Below are 18,061 nucleotides of genomic sequence, written 5' to 3' on the forward strand. Positions count from 1 at the left end.
TTTTTTATAACATTTTATTAAAAACATTTTTTTTATAAAAAAGGGATTAAAAGTTCTATATAAGCAAATATGATAACAATAAAAAGTACAGATCACGGGGCAAAAAATGAGCCCCATACTGCCGCTTATACGGAAAAATGAAAAAGTTATAGGTCTTCAAAATAGGGGGATTTTAAACGTACTAATTTGGTTAAAAAGTTTGCGATTTTTTTTAAGCGCAACAGTCATAGAAAGTGTATAATCATGGTATCATTTTAATCGTATTGACCCATAGAATAAAGAACACACGTCATTTTACCATAAATTGTACGGCGTGAAAACGAAACCTTTCAAAATTAGCAAAATTGCGGTTTTCTTTTTAATTTCACCACACAAATAGTATTTTTTTTGGTTGCGCCATACATTTTATGGTAAAGTGAGTGATGGCATTACAACGCACAACTGGTCGCGCAAAAAACAAGCCCTCATACTAGTCTGTGGATGAAAATATAAAAGAGTTATGATTTTTTTAAAGGAGAGGAGGGAAAAAAATGAAAACGTAAAAATTAAATTGTCTGCGTCCTTAAGGCCCAAATGGGCTGCGTCCTTAAGGGGTTGATCATCTGTTCCTGGGAAAGCTGGGTGACAGCCGATGTGGCTGCTCTCTCCATGTACTTCAGTGCTTCTCCCACTTTATGATGTCTTGAATAGCAAGTTAGTTAAGGGAAAAGGATGAGGTGAGGGACAGCCATCATAACATACACTTCCCATTCAGGGCTCAAAGAAAGCTGGATGACAACCAATGTTGTTGCTTTTCCCATGAGCTCTAGTGCCTCTCCCGCTTTATTACAGAGCTGAACAGAAAATTGGTTATGGGAAAAGGAGGTGGGGGGCAACCATTATAACATAAACCTGCCATTTAGGGTTTTAGGAAAGCTGGGTAACAATAGGGGCTTTAATGGTAGAATCCATTCTATACACATTGAGACTGGGGGGGCAAAAATTTCCAGCCAGATGTTAGCTTGGTGTCATCAGGGCAGTTTATCCCAACCAGGGTGCCTCCAGCTGTTGCAAAATTACAACTCCCAGCATGTCCGGCTGTGCCAATGGCTGGGAGTTGTATTTTTGCAACAGCTGGAGGCACCCTGGTGGGAAAACACTGTAATAGGGAAATATGAATCACAATACCCACATGGTGCTTTTTCTCTTGGTGTATTTTCACCCTTTAATGATGTTGTTAGGCTCGGTAGTTTTTCCAAAATCGCAGCATGCAGACATGCAGGCCTTTTTTCTTTTCCCCTCAGGAAAACTTTGGCGTTTGTCATTTTTTCCGCTGACAACAACAAACAAACCACAATGTATATTTCCAATTTTTAATTATATATATATATATATATATATATATATATATATTTTTTTTTTTTTTTTTTTTTTACAGCACTTTGTCTCCTAAATGTAAATCCTGAATGACAAAAACGCTACTATGGGGGGGAAAAAACTGAAAAACAGAAAAACAGAAAAACACAACAAAAATTGCATTTTGGAAATGCAGAATGAAAGGACAGGTGTTTTTTTCCAGGTAAAATATATAAATAGGTAGGTAGGTAGGTAGGTAGATAGATTAACCAAAATAAACAAAAAATAAATAAACACCAAAAGGAAGTTTTGACAAAACATATTTTTTTCTTAAAAAAATTCAAATTGCCCTCATTTTGCATTTTTTAAATTTAGTGGGTTTTTGTCTTGGCATTTTTCTCTCTTTTTCTTTTTTTGTTATTTTTCTTTTTCATTCTAAGTCACGTGATTCGTTCATCATTTGATCCAAAGATTTTGATTGAAGAATGGGGGGGGGGGGGGGGGGGAGGTGAAAACGACGAAAAAAAGCTGCTGGATGTTTTGGATTTTTTTTAAAACAAGTGGGAACACGGCCTGATGGGAGTTTTCTGTTTTTCTGCAGCAGAATAATTGACCATGTGGATCAGTCATAGAAATGTCAGCATACTTTGGTTGTCCGGGCATGCTGGGAGTTGTAGTTTTGCACTTGGGGCACACTTATTGGGGGATGTTACAATAGGGCAGTGGTCTCCAAACTGTGGACCTCCAGCTGTTGCAAAACTACAACTTGGGGCACACTTATTGGGGGACGTTACAATAGGGTAGTGGTCTCCAAACTGTGGACCTCCAGCTGTTGGCACAGTTTGGGGCACACTTATTGGGGGACGTTACAACAGGGCAGTGGTCTCCAAACTGTGGACCTCCAGCTGTTGCAAAACTACAACTTGGGGCACACTTATTGGGGGACGTTACAATAGGGTAGTGGTCTCCAAACTGTGGACCTCCAGCTGTTGCAAAACTAAAACTTGGGGCACACTTATAGGGGGACGTTACAATAGCGCAGTGGTCTCCAAACTGTGGACCTCCAGCTGTTGGCACAGTTTGGGGCACACTTATTGGGGGACGTTACAATAAGGCAGTGGTCTCCAAACTGTGGACCTCCAGCTGTTGGCACAGTTTGGGGCACACTTATTGGGGGACGTTACAATAGCGCAGTGGTCTCCAAACTGTGGACCTCCAGCTGTTGCAAAACTACAACTTGGGGCACACTTATTGGGGGATGTTACAATAGGGAAGGGGTCTCCAAACTGTGGACTTCCAGCTGTTGCAAAACTACAACTCCCAGCATGCCCGGACAGCCGTTGGCTGTCCGGGCGTGCTGGGAGTTGTAGTTTTAGCAACAACTGGAGGTCCCCAGTTTGGAGACCAATGGTTTATGTAGTGCACTGTCCCCTCAACCTATGTCTTGTCAGCTATTGCCAACTCTCATTATGCATGCTGGGAGTTGTAGTTTTGCAACAGCTGGAGGTCCACAGTTTGGAGATCACTGCCATAGGGGGTGCAGGAGCAGCAGTTGCCCCTTAAAAAAGTCACCGGCGTTGTAAACAGCATATGGTCCAGTGGGGGCCCTTGCAAAGAATTTGCATTGGGGCGTCCGAAGCTTTAGTGTTTCCAAACCAGGATGCCAGCAGCTGTTGCAGAACTACAACTCCCAGCATGCCCAGATAGCTAAAGGCTGTCCGGGCATGCTTGGGAGCTGTGGTTTTTGCAGCAGCTGGAGGCACCCTGGCTGGGAAACCCTGCTGTGATTCAATACTATAAACCAAGGTGTCATTCTCCAGTCTCACCACCAGGTGTCAGCACTGGCTGCTCTTTCTCTGATCCTCCCTGTGAGCAGCTGGGAGTCCCTTTTGCTCCTCTCTAGGAGATTAGGATCGGGTCTTGGTGTTTCTCATCAGGAATATTATTATTATTTACAGAATTTTGCTCACATTTCTTCACTATAACACGTAGGCGGCGTCATACCCCCTCTCCTCCCCCGTTCTTCAGGGTGACAATGACACTAGTGACAGATCCCACCTGCACCCCAGCCTCAGGGATGTCACAGACCCTAAAATCTATCAGTGTAATGTCTATCTTTCAATGTAAAAACCATACGGAACCGTATTGAAAACCGTATACATTGACTCTCCATTAAAAACCGTATATGCCAGACGCCGCATCCGGTTGTGTCCGTTTTGCATCTTGTACGGTTTTGTCCGTTTTTTCCCCGTACGCAAAATCGTGGCCCACCACAGTTTTTGGTCCGGGTGAAAAACCATATTAAACCATATACGTTTTTTTTTTTTTTTTTAACATGGGAGTCAATGGGAATGGAACAGAACCGTATATGCGTTCGGTTCCATGCGGTTTTCACCATACGGTTTTTGACAGCGAAAGTTTTTTTTTCTTGGAATTTCAATCAAACAATTGAAACTTTATTCATAATGGAGTGAAAAGATAAAAACTTATAATTATTTTTTTTTTTTTTAAACGGATGCAATCGGACATTATTTGTAAATTACTTCTATTAAAAAAATCTTAATCCTTCCTGTACTTATTAGCTGCTGAATACTACAGAGGAAATTCTTTTCTTTTTGGAATTTCTCTCTGATGACATCACGAGCACAGTGCTCTCTGCTGACATTATTATAATAACGCTTTATTTATTGTTGTCCTTAGTGGGATTTGAACCCAAGTCCCCAGCAATGCAAGGCAGCAGTGCTAACCCCTGAGCCACCATGCTGCCCTTAGCATACATCTGTTATGCATGGTTGCTAAAATGGACAGATATGTCAGCAGAGAGCACTGTGATCTTGATGTCATCAGTGTTCCAAAAAGAAAGGAATTTACTCTCTAGCATTCAGCAGCTAATAAGTACTGGAAGGATTAAATTTTTTAATAGAAATAATTTACAAATATGTTTAACTTTCTGCCACCAGTTGATTTAAAAGAAAAAAGGTTTTCACCGGAGTAACCCTTTAAAACCGTTAATGGGTTAAAATTTGTACACACGTTTTGATACAGTTTAGTCCGGTTTTGGGGAATCCGTTTTTCATCAAAATCCTGTGACGGGAACTGTATTGCAAAAAACATGATGTGAATCCGGCCTAATATGTCCACTAGGGTGGCTCCAGCTGTTGCAAAACTACAACTCCCAGCGAGCCCGGACAGCCGTTGGCTGTCCGGGCACGCTGGGAGTTGTAGTTTTGCAACAGTCGGGGATCCACCGGATGGGAAACACTGCTGTATACACGTGAAGGGTTAAAACGTTTGTTTTGGATTTTGACAGTTGAAACAATGTAGCAATCGAGATTTTCAAATATTTAAATGTATCTATTTCTGAAGAGCCGTTTCCTCCACTCCTTGAGCCGCGTTCACACAGCGCGGTACTATCATGTATTTTTTATGTTTTTTTTTATTTAATTTTATTTTTTGGGTGGGGTGGGGAGCGCGGGGTTTAGCAAATCTGAACTCTTTAACCCTATTTTTTGCCAGTAGCGTTTATTTTTAAATTTTTTAACTAGTTTTTATTTTATTTTTTTATTCCTTTAGATCTGAACAGTTTTTATTTATTTATTTATTTTTTACTCTATAATTTCCAGTAGCATTTATCTTTTAATGCTTTTCTTTTGTGCAAATCCAAATTGTTTGCCTTTTTTTTAACCCCATCATTTCCAGTAGCGTTTATCTTCTTCTTCTTTTTTTGTGTGCAAATCCAAATTGTTTCCCATTTTTTAACCCTATCATTTCCAGTAGCATTGATCTTATTTTAATTTTTTTTTTTTGTGCAAATCCAAATTGTTTCCCTTTTTTTAACCCTATCATTTCCAGTAGCATTCATCTTTTTTTTTCTTGTTTTAGTGCAAATCCAAATTGTTTCCCTTTTTTTTAACCCTATCATTTCCAGTAGCACTCATCTTTTTTTCCCCTTTTTTTAGTGCAAATCCAAAGTGTTTCCCTTTTTTTAACCCTATCATTTCCAGTAGCATTTATCTTTGCATGCAATGTTTTTTTAATTTCTAGTTTTTTTTATCTGAATAGTTTCCCTTGTTTTAACCCTATCATTTCCAGTAGCATGCATCTTTTTATGCCTTTTTTATTTTTTTGCAAATCTGAACAGCTTCCCTTATTTTAACCCTATCATTTCCACTAGCGTGCATCTTTTAATGCGTTCTTTTTGCAGCTCCGAATAGTTCCTCTTTTTTGTTTTATCCCTATCATTTCCAGTAGCGTGTATCGTTTAATTCGTTTTTGTTTAGTTTATGTTTTTTTATTTTTTTTTGCAAATTTGTACTGTTTCACTTGTTTTAACCCTATCATTTCCAGTGGCGTGTATTATGTATTTTTGTGCAAACCTGAACAGTTTCCTTTTTTTTTTTTTTAACTCTATTTCTGGTAGCATGTATCTTTTAATGCATGTATTCTTTTTTTTAACCCTATAATTTCCAGGCCATTTATATAAGGGTGGTGGTGAGACAATCGGACCATCGCCATCGTCCGTGTCACTGCTCACTAATTCCAATGCAACACTAACCCCTGTGGCCTGTTCGTTGTTAACCCCTCAGTGCAGTTGCAGCAGCAGCACAAAGGCTCTGCATTATGTATGGAGATATTTCAGTGATCCCCCCTCCCTGCTTCTTATCAGAACTACAGCCCCCAGAATTCCAATGCAGGATAATATCCCACCTCCCTTGGGGCTGAGGTCATCCTCCTGGTGGGCCGGCTCAGGAGATGCAATAGAAAGCCTGGGCTTGTTGTGTTATCAGCCATGCACAGTGCAGGCATCTCCCTCCCTCCCCTATTCTCCAGAGCTAAACAGCAGCTCCAGCATCATTCCCAGGCTCCACCCCGGCCTCAGTCCCTGTTTTTTTTCCCTGTCATTCTACCACAGACAGTGGCCGCACTGCAATGAATGAGGATCCATCGCTGGGAGAGAGACTAGGCGTTTCCAGCTGCTTCCTACTCAAGAAGATCAAAGGGGATTAGCGGCCAAATCTGCAAGTGACACCAGGACACCCTTGGATCACTCCCTACCCGGGTGACGTTCCTCGTCTTCCATTGATTCAGATGAGTCCCTGATGTTCTGCTTGTCATTTCGGCATCTGGTGGGCAACCATGGGCCGTCCACATCTTGTTGATGACAGAGAAATGCTGCCCGGAGATCATCGTGCCCATTGAATACAGGTCCGGAGAGCTGAAGGTGAAGAAGAGGAGGAGGATCCATCCCGGATGACTAGGAGCGTCTGAGGATATTTCTCCCGTCTTCCCAGGAATAAACAAATCTCATCGTAAGGAGACGCAGGAGGGAGGGGAGGCAAGATGTGCAGTAAGACCAAGAGCAGCGAGGCTCTCAAGGTGGTGGTCAGATGCCGCCCCATCAACAGGAAAGAAGAGGCGGCCGGGTCCGACAGGATCGTGTCCATGGATGTCAAATTGGGGCAAGTGACTATCCGGCATCCCAGGGCAAATCCCGGGGAGCTGCCAAAGACGTTCACCTTCGATGCGGTGTACGATGCCAGCTCGAAGCAGGCGGACTTGTACGACGAGACCGTAAGGCCCCTCATTGACTGCGTCTTGCAAGGATTCAATGGGACCATATTTGCCTACGGACAGACCGGCACGGGCAAGACCTACACCATGCAAGGTCTGTGGGCAGAGACGGATAAAAGAGGGGTCATTCCCAACTCATTCGACCACATTTTCACCCACATCTCCCGCTCCCAGAACCAACAGTATTTGGTGAGGGCGTCCTACTTGGAGATCTATCAGGAGGAGATCCGGGACCTGTTGTGTAAGGACCAGAGCAAGAAGCTGGAACTCAAGGAGAATCCAGAGAGCGGGGTTTACATCAAAGATCTGTCTTCATTTGTGACCAAAAACGTTAAGGAAATTGAACACGTCATGAATTTGGGTAACCAGGCCCGGTCGGTGGCCTGCACCAACATGAATGAGTACAGTTCTAGGTCCCACACCATTTTCGTTATAACAATAGAGTGCAGCGAGTTGGGTGTGGATGGGGAGGAACATATACGAGTGGGCAAACTCAACCTGGTGGACTTGGCCGGCAGCGAACGACAAAGCAAAACTGGAGCTAATGGAGAAAGGCCCAAGGAGGCTTCAAAGATTAACCTCTCGCTGTCGGCACTGGGGAACGTAATATCGTCACTGGTGGATGGCAGAAGCACCCACATCCCATACAGAGACTCCAAACTCACCCGCTTACTGCAGGACTCACTGGGTGGCAACGCTAAAACCATTATGGTGGCCACCTTGGGCCCAGCCTCTCATCACTACGATGAGACCTTGTCCACTCTCAGGTTTGCCAACAGGGCTAAGAACATCAAAAACAAACCCAGAATCAACGAGGATCCCAAAGACACCCTACTGAGGGAATTCCAAGAAGAAATCGCCCGGCTGAAGGCCCAGTTAGAAAAGAGAGGAATGCTAAGCAAGAAACGGAGGAGGAACAGTCGCCGGAAGAAATCGGTGGACGGGGACAACGTCCCGGACACAGAAGCCGAGGAGGACAACGAGGAGAACCTCATCGACAAGAACGTGGGGAATTACTTGAAGGAGCAGGCCGAGAGACTAGAGCAGGAGAAGGCCGCCATACAAGATGACCACAGTCTGCTGGCGGAGGAGAAGCTGAAACTGATCGAAGAGAAGGAGAAGATGATGGAAGACCTGACCAAGGAGCAGAAAGCCACCGAACTACTGGCGGTAAAATTCAAGGTAATTCACTGAAAATCTTCTTACAGTTCTAATTGTCTCCAATACAGAACCCGACATTGTCATTGTGTCTTGTGCGGAGCTTGACGACAATGATGGTGACAACCAATAGGAGAGCTGGGTGATGACAAGTATGGTAGCCATTAATCTCTGATGGTCTTTAAAGGTTATTCTGTCTATGTGATGTATATATTATTACAGGAAAATATAGGGCTCAGGACTCTAGGAAAGCTGTAGAAGCCGTCATGGCTGCCATCTTGGTCATCACCAAGTCTTTCAAGTTGAGTAGAATTTGATGACAGATCGAGTGGTTGACCCAGAGCCATGACACCAAGGTTCTGACCAATATTCAGGATAGAAATGTAGAACTTGGGGCCTTTAGTCAGAGATTTTTCTACTTAACCCTTTGGTGTCAGGCTGTAACTGTGCTTGCTTGGGGTCGGCATTGGTTTGTATTTAATAGAGTTGTTGTATACCTGTAATACCTCACCGGTTGCCATGACAGGTCCCTGTAATCCTTTATTGTTGCAGTAGGTCTGTGCTCGGTGGTTTAACCCAAGCAGGTGCCTCTTGTTTTCTGCTATATATAGCATTAACCCCTTAGTGTCCCTTGGCTCATCTCGCCATCCTCTTCCTATACACCTGGCTCCCTTGTGGCTCCGCTTCCCTTGAGGACTCATGTACACGGCCTTATTACAGCTCCATCTTGTACGAGGCCCCAATATGTCACCCATAGAGGTGTCAGGGGGTCTTACTATATCTCTGTATTTCTCCACTTTCTGTGAAAGTTTCTTCTGTCGGGCTGAGTGACGGTAAAATAAGACTGAATCAGCCGATATAGAGTCCAACCAACCACTTTCCCATCTACCTGTGGGTTAGAGTTGCCACCGGGCAGGTATTTTGGGCATCTTGCCGGTATTTTTTATATTAAAAATAACGGCAATGCAATGGCCGTATTTATCCAACCAACTACTGGAATGTAGCACCGTAACCTAAACCAGTGTTCCCCAATCAGAACACCTCCAGCTGTTGGAAAACTACAACTCCCAGCATGCCCGGACAGCCAAGGGCTGTCCGGGCATGCTGGGAGTTGCAGTTTTGCAACAGCTGGAGGCACCCTGGTTGGAAAACACTGACCTATACTATATAATCCAACATGCTGGGAGTTGTAGTTTTGCAACAGCTGGAGGCACCCCTGGTTGGAAAACACTGACCTATACTATATAATCCAACATGCTGGGAGTTGTAGTTTTGCAACAGCTGGAGGCACCCCTGGTTGGGAAACACTGACCTATACTATATACTACTATATAGTCCAACATGCTGGGAGTTGTAGTTTTGCAACAGCTGGAGGCACCCCTGGTTGGGAAACACTGACCTATACTATATACTACTATATAGTCCAACATGCTGGGAGTTGTAGTTTTCGTTTGGAGCAGCTGCTGAACCACAGGCTGTATAAGGGCATGCTGGGAGTTGTAGTTAGTAACAACTTAACTCCCAAATTGAATTTACGTGATCAAAAAGTCACATAAAAACATAAACGGTCTTGTTAAAAACTACAGATCGGGGCGCAAAAAATGACCCTCATACAGGCCCCATATATGGAGGAATAAAAAGGTTATAGGGGTCAGAATAGGACAAAATTTCCCCTGCATATGTGTATCCAGTGATGTCACGCATATATAATTAATTATGCTAATTAGCATGGCCGGTGATAGGGTGAAGTTCTAGAAATTGTTAAGGTGCAGATCCATCTCTTTCTGATATGGTGACTGTGTATGGCAGTGTTTCCCAACCAGGGTGCCTCCAGCTGTAGCAATACTACATCTCCCAACATGCCCAGACAGCCATAGGGTGCCTCCAGCTGTTGTAATACTACATCTCCCAGCATGCCCAGACAGCCATAGGGTGCCTCCAGCTGTAGCAATACTACATCTCCCAACATGCCCAGACAGCCATAGGGTGCCTCCAGCTGTTGTAATACTACATCTCCCAGCATGCCCAGACAGCCATAGGGTGCCTCCAGCTGTTCTAATACTACATCTCCCAGCATGCCCAGACAGCCATAGGGTGCCTCCAGCTGTTGTAATACTACATCTCCCAGCATGCCCAGACAGCCATAGGGTGCCTCCAGCTGTTGTAATACTACATCTCCCAGCATGCCCAGACAGCCATAGGGTGCCTCCAGCTGTTCTAATACTACATCTCCCAGCATGCCCAGACAGCCATAGGGTGCCTCCAGCTGTTGTAATACTACATCTCCCAACATGCCCAGACAGCCACAGGGTGCCTCCAGCTGTTGTAATACTACATCTCCCAACATGCTCAGACAGCCATAGGGTGCCTCCAGCTGTTGCAATACTACATCTCCCAGCATGCCCAGACAGCCAAAGTGTGCCTCCAGCTGTTGCAATACTACATCTCCCAGCATAACCAGACAGCCAAAGGGTGCCTCCAGCTGTTGCAATACTACATCTCCCAGCATGCCCAGAAAGCCAAAGGGTGCCTCCAGCTGTTGCAATACTACATCTCCCAGCATGCTCAAACAGCCAAGGGGTGCCAAAGGCTCTCTGGGCATGCTGGGAGATGTAGTATTGCAACAGCTGGAGGCCCCCTGGTTGGGAAACACTGTTATGATGTCCAGATAGATGAGATCATGATGGGTCTTCGGAATGTGATTGAGGATTTGCCAACTGGATCCCGTCCTGTCTTGGCTCCCGTCATGGCTGATAATCTCTTGTTGACATGAACATCTGGGAACAATGTGGAGCCCCCGGAGAGGACGTATGTTATACACATGGTGCAGTATACGCAGGACATCGTGAGGTGCAGGGTCCACGCCACGTGTCATGGAGTTCCTGCTTTGAGGATCTATTTAGCATTTGGAGCCCCAGATACTTCAGGGAACATTTATCATTTAAAGGTCACGATTGACTTTTTATAGAATTTTTATATTAACCTTTATAAAGGGTAAAGTCACTGAGTAATGTCATTACTTATCCTGTATTATACTCCAGAGCTGCACTCACTATTCTGCTGGTGAGGTCACTGTGTATATACATTACATTACTTATCCTGTACTGATCCTGAGTTATATCCTGTATTATACTCCAGAGCTGCACTCACTATTCTGCTGGTGAGATCACTGTGTACATACATTACATTACTTATCCTGTACTGATCCTGAGTTATATCCTGTATTATACCCCAGAGCTGTACTCACTATTCTGCTGGTGAGATCACTGTGTACATACATTACATTACTTATCCTGTACTGATCCTGAGTTATATCCTGTATTATACTCCAGAGCTGCACTCACTATTCTGCTGGTGAGGTCACTGTGTACATACATTACATTACTTATCCTGTACTGATCCTGAGTTATATCCTGTACTATACTCCAGAGCTGCACTCACTATTCTGCTGGTGAGATCACTGTGTACATACATTACATTACTTATCCTGTACTGATCCTGAGTTATATCCTGTATTATACTCCAGAGCTGTACTCACTATTCTGCTGGTGGGGTCACTGTATACATTACATTACATTACTTATCCTGTACTGATCCTGAGTTATATCCTGTATTATACTCCAGAGCTGTACTCACTATTCTGCTGGTGAGGTCACTGTGTACATACATTACATTACTTATCCTGTACTGATCCTGAGTTATATCCTGTATTATACCCCACAGCTGTACTCACTATTCTGCTGGTGAGATCACTGTGTACATACATTACATTACTTATCCTGTACTGATCCTGAGTTATATCCTGTAGATCTTTTATTAGAAAAATATAAATCATAACAAAAACACAAAACCAGCACAACTTGGCCATAACTGAAAACAGCAACATGAAATAACATAAACCAAAACTTTACATTTAAAATAAAAGAACATAAATCCTGCCTAACCGGCCAGCCCAGTTTTCCTAACAAAAAGAAAAACACACCTTACATAACCAAATATCTAACAACACACTCACATGCATACTCAACTTACATAACCAAAAAAGAAACATAAAAATAGCACTATTTAGCTGTAACTCAAAAACACCCAGACTTGGGAAAAACACACACTACAAAACACACAGAAAACACAACCAGCACTCCCACTACACACCACCACCCCTTTTTTTTTATGTTTTATTTGTTATTTTTGTATTTTTTTTTTTTTGTAAACTATTTTTTTTTTTTTTTTTTTTTTTTTTTTTTATAATAACACTAATAATAATAATAATAATAATAATAATAATAATAATAATACTATGCCACACACATGCATCACAGATCCATAACTTTACAAAGGCATAAAGATAAATTAATCTACAACTCAAAAAACACCCAAACTTGGGAAAAATCACATATTACAAACCGAAAACACTCCCACTGCACACCAAATTTTATATATATATATATATATACACACACACACTTTTTTTTTTCCCCTTCCACACACACATATATACATTAGTTTTCTACGTTATCCCACAAGACCTAAACCACAACTGGATACAAAAATTACTACAAAAATAACATCTGGTTCGACTGCCATATCTATCTCTACTATAAACACAATATAAACAATATATAATTCACAAATCAAGATAAAAAAAAAAAAAAAAAAAAAAAATATATATATATTTTTATAGTAATTACATGTAATGTACACAATTTATGCATATAAACTATATACACTATATACACACCTATTATTATACAGGAAACACACCTAAATATACAATAAAACATCCTACTCTATACTATCCCTTCACCCACACCACCCGCCCTTCTGTACATGGGTCAGAGTCCACAGTTCTCAATGTCCAGCCACGACTGACCGATGCCAGGTCCACCAAAAGAAAACCACCACCCACCAAATACACCCACCCAACCTAGAACTCCTCCCAACCAACTTAACCATAACCAACTTTATAACATACATAAACAATATAACCCACACTAGGCCCAAGTTCGGTGCCTGTAAGCCCTTCATAACCTAAACATCGGAAAACAAAACAAAAAGCTATGGTACACATGCATTAGCCCACCACCAGGAAGAAGGATGGCAATCCTGATACATACAAAAATTTACATACTTTCCCTAACACCTCCCTACCTCTCACCCTACCATTATCCCTAAAATAGAAACTGACCCTACTATCACCCTAACCCTGTCCCCTTACATCACTGTCCCTAACCAAAACAAGGGTACTCTACCCAGAAGGTCTAGTACCTAGGGCACATCAAAAGAAAACCCTCTCCATAGGAGAGAAGCCCTACTGGTACCAAGACTGCCATACTCCAAAGACCTGATCTTCCCGAGGTCACCGGTGATATTCCTACAGACCTCCACCTCGGAGAGGACTTTACGCTGCGTAGACACTAAACACCGTGCGTTCCACGTGTGGTACCTAATCACTAAGCTAACTAAGAATAAAGTGCCCCGGTCTCGACCACCCAGGTTCCTGAATGCCCCATAAGCCCACTCCGGGTAGGTAAGGCCGGCTAGTTGACTCCAGCCAATGGAAGCGCCCACCCTGTTGTAAACCCCTATATTAAAGGGACAATGAAGGAGGAAATGGTCCATGCTTTCCAGCGTGTCCACACACTCTTCTCGGGGACAGTCCCGGTCATCAGATCTCCTACACTTCAAATTGTCCCTCACATATAGCTTCCCCTGAAAGCAGCGCCAGGCCAAGTCCCAAAACTTCTGGGGGATCCTTTTCATGTTTAAAAGAAACAACCCCACCCTCAGATCCTGACCTGGGCAGTCCCTGAGCGCCAGAGGCTTCTGGAAGTGGGTCAACAGAACCCGTTTGTCAAGGAACTGCCTTGACTGGGTCCTGATCTCCCACACTCCCAGACCCCACCGACGTATCGCCTTCAGAGTCGGGGTAGCATAAGCCGGAAGATATCCATGGGGCGTACGGAGGTCCTTCACTTGCCCTCCTGTCTCCCATTCCTGGAAGAAAGGCCGAAACCATTCCCTGCAGGAGAGTACCCATGGAGGAGCCCTCTCTGACCAGAGGTTTGAGATGTTGGCTTTTAAGAAGGTGTTTGTTAAGAACACCACAGGGTTTACCATAGATAAACCCCCTAGTCTCCTCGTGCGGTACGTAACCTCCCTCTTGACTAGGTTCATCCTGTTCCCCCATAACAGTTGGAAAAACAGGCTGTAGACCCTAGTGTAGTAAGCCTCTGGCAAGATACATACGCTGCCCAGGTAGATAAACAAGGGGAGCAGGTACGATTTGATCAGGTGTACCCTTTCCCTGAGGGTCATAGACCAACCCTTCCACTGGTTCATCTTCTGAGTGGCATCCTGGAGCTTACCATCCCAGTTTTTGGTGGGATAATCATCCTGGCCGAATGTGATGCCCAAAACTTTTGCTGATTCTTGGGGCCCCGGAAGGGTGTCCGGGAGATCAAACGTGGGATCCCCCCCTCCCAGCCAGAGACTTTCACACTTATCCCGGTTGATCTTAGACCCGGAAGCCTCCGAGTAGCGGTCCACCTCTGACATCACCACATCGACCTCCCCCCTCGAGGAGACGAAAATGGTGACATCATCAGCATACGCCACCACTCTCTGGGCGACATCCGGCTCCGCCAGACTCATCCCGACTCCCGCCAACGGTCCACAATCTACCCTCCGGACGAAGGGATCGATTGCGAACACGTATAACAGCGGGCTCAAAGGACAACCCTGACGGACTCCGGACCCAACCTCAAAAGAGCGGCCAGACCAACCGTTCACCAGCGGGAAACTCTCTGCCCCTGCATACAAGATCTTGAGCCAATTAACAAAAGTACTCGGTAAGCCATATCTTAGAAGGACGGACCAGAGGTAGTCATGGTTCACCCGATCAAATGCTTTTGCCTGATCCAAGGACAGTAAGTACCCCTTCCAGAGACCTGCACTGCTCCGCTCCACTGCCTCCCTGACACTGAGGACAGCACTTAACGTGCTTCGGCCTGGAACAGAGCAGTGCTGGGCCCCCGAAAGGAGTCGGGGTGCAAACTCCACCAACCGATTAAACAGTATCTTGGCCAGAAGCTTCCTGTCCGTATTGAGAAGAGCTATGGGCCTCCAATTCTCAATCCGGCTAGGATCTTTACCCTTTGAGAGAAGAATCAGGGCTGACCTTCTCATTGACCTAGGCAGAGTGCCCGAGGAGAGACACTCATTGAATACCACAGTCAAGAGGGGAGCTAAAGACTCCTTAAAGGTCTTGTACCACTCGGATGTTAAGCCATCCGGACCTGGCGACTTCTTGGGGGCAAGCCCCTCGATCGCCAGTCTCACTTCCTCTTCCTTAATCTCTTCTGCCAAAACGCCAAGAGAGGGGTCTACCCCTGGCTCAGGAATGGTTTCAGCCAGGAAAGCCGACATCTTGTCCCGATCTAGATCCTTCCTCCCCAAGAGGTGCAAGTAGAAGGATCTGACGACCTCCAGGATCCCTGATCTGGACCGATTCAGAGATCCCGTACTATCAATCAGTCCTGAGATGATTTTACTACTCACTGACATCTTGCAGTTTCTGTAAGGGTCGGGCGAGCGGTACTTCCCAAAATCCCTCTCAAAAACCAAAGATGTGTGCCTATCATACTGACACCTCATCAACAAGGACTTCACTCTGGAGATATCCTCCCGGCTACCTCCAGTCGAGACGAGAAGCTCGAGTTTCCTCCTCAGACCCTGATACAGGCGGTACCTGTTCAGGGACCTGAGGCTCGAGAGCTGGCGGAAGAACCCCGCAACCCGCTTCTTGAATATCTCCCACCACTCTGACTTACTACTACAAAGGTCCAGTAAAGGTACCTGACTCTGAAGAAAATCCTCAAAGGACTGTCTTATCTCCGCTTCCTGCACGAGGGACGAATTCAGCTTCCAATAACCTTTACCCATCCGGGGGGTCTCTGAAACATTCAAGGAAAACAAAATCATACAGTGATCGGAGAACTCCACCTCAACCACGGACACTGCGGAAGAGACGGCTTCCTCCTTTAAATAAAACCTGTCTATCCTAGACCTGCAGCTACCTCGATGATAGGTGAAACCCGCGTGGCCTGAGGGGCTCCGGATGTGGGCGTCCTCTAGGCGAGCTTCCCTAACTATATTATTGAGAGCTATGCTATCGTAAGCCAGCGGACCATTGGAACCTCTCCTATCTTGGGACCTTGTGACAGTATTGAAGTCCCCTCCAAAGATCACTTGCCGGCTAGTAAAAAGGAAGGGCTTGATCCTCATAAAGAGATCTTTGCGGCCCCACTTGGTTTGTGGGGCGTAGATGTTAATGAGCCGGAGCTCCTGTCCCTTCATGAGGACATCTAAGATCAGGCACCTCCCCATTTCTAACTCAATAACCCGTCTGCATTCAACCGGAGCGGTAAAAAGGACCGCCACCCCACTATACGGCTCAGCCGCAAGAGACCAGTGGGAGGGCCCGCGCCTCCACTCTCTCCTGGCTTTTACCAGGGAGGCTAGATCTGACAACCTGGTCTCCTGCAGATACAAAATATCGGCTTCAACACGGCCGAGAAAATCAAAGGCTGCGAATCTAGCCGTATCAGACTTTATACTGGCACAGTTAATAGATGCCAGCGTCAATGGGGTGAGTGCCGCCATCATGGGTGATTGAGTTAGACGGCCCTAACCCCCTCATTTCTGTCTTTTCTTTACCCCCTCATCCCCAGACGAGGAGGCTTCTTTCTCTTTTAGCCTTTTTTTAGACTCTGATTGGTCCATTTTTGAATCCCCATCTCCGTCTGGCTCTGGTTTGGCCCCATCCCCTGAGGAAATTGCCCCATCAGGACAGGGCCCAGTTCCCCCCGGAGGCTCCCCCACTTCAGGTACCCCATCCTCGACCACCCCCTCCAAAGAGGGGGAGGAGATGTCATCAAGGACAGAGTACCGGTTAGACAGATCAATCAGAGGGGGGGCAGGTAGGCTTCCGCTTGGGACCTGGTCCGTAGCACGGGGACTAGAGGGCTCCGACCTCTTCTTTCCCCTTTTATTGCCCTTCTTTTTTGGCCGCTCTTCACCCTCCTCATCCACACTTTCAAAGTGGGAGGAATCGGAAAGATCGGCCTTGCTGCCCTCTTCTCCACAGATTCTCCTCGCTTTCTCCTCCAGCACATTTTCCTCCAGGGCCTCAGCAGTTTCAGGACTAACCTCTGGAGCAGGGTCAGAAGCTACCCCTGCCACATGGGAACTCTCCAGTTCCCTGCTCCTTCTGCGATTAGCCTCCCGCCTCAGCTTGGCGGGACTTTTCCTCTTCACTGACCCTGTTGCACCTTCACCCGCACTCGTGCCCTCCCCAGCTGAGGCAACATTACTGCTCTCCCCAGCCAAGGTGACAGTTGCCCGGGCAAAAGCGCTAGGACAACGGCTGAAAGGGTGTCCTAAGACACCACACAGATGACACCGGATCTGCCTACAGGATGCGGCAAGATGACCTACCCCACCGCACAGTGCACAGACCTGCACGGTACAAGCTGCGCTAAAGTGGGTGGGGCTGCCGCACCTGTGACAGACCTTGGGCTGCCCCTGGTAGAAAACTTGGATTCTGTCTCTCCCAAGAAAAGCAGCTGATGGGATGTGGGCAACAGTGCTCCCCGAACGCTTCAGTTTGACGGAAAACGTCCAGGCCCCAGACCAGATCCCATGTTCGTCATAGTTCTTTTTTGGCATGTCCGTCACATCCCCATATCGGCTGAGCCAGGTCATGATGTCATAGCAAGATAGTGACTCGTTACGTGTCAATACGGTCACTTTCTTGGCCAGATTCTGACGGGATATCGCCTTTACGGCGAAATCCCGCCAGCCGGGCTCACTCTTCACCACCTCATAGTTCGACCAGAAGAGTTCCAAACCCTCCGGCCGAACGAAGCTGATGTCAAATTCGGAAGTACCGTAGGGGTGGATCAGGGCAAAGATGTCACTTGCCCTGAATTCCATCCGG

General features: G+C 45.5%; 1 protein-coding gene across 1 annotated transcript in view; it reads left to right on the forward strand.

Annotated features, from left to right (window-relative positions):
- Positions 1–6,094: 6,094 nt before the first annotated feature.
- KIF3C (kinesin family member 3C) overlaps positions 6,095–18,061 on the forward strand; it is a 104,797-nt gene continuing 92,830 nt past the window's right edge. The window contains exon 1 of the mRNA XM_056552730.1: positions 6,095–8,088. Coding sequence (XP_056408705.1) covers positions 6,676–8,088 — 1,413 coding nt within the window. The 5' untranslated portion in view covers positions 6,095–6,675. The remainder of the gene's footprint in view (positions 8,089–18,061) is intronic.

The sequence above is a fragment of the Hyla sarda genome, unplaced genomic scaffold (genome assembly GCF_029499605.1).
Source record: "Hyla sarda isolate aHylSar1 unplaced genomic scaffold, aHylSar1.hap1 scaffold_183, whole genome shotgun sequence".
Taxonomy (NCBI): domain Eukaryota; kingdom Metazoa; phylum Chordata; class Amphibia; order Anura; family Hylidae; genus Hyla; species Hyla sarda.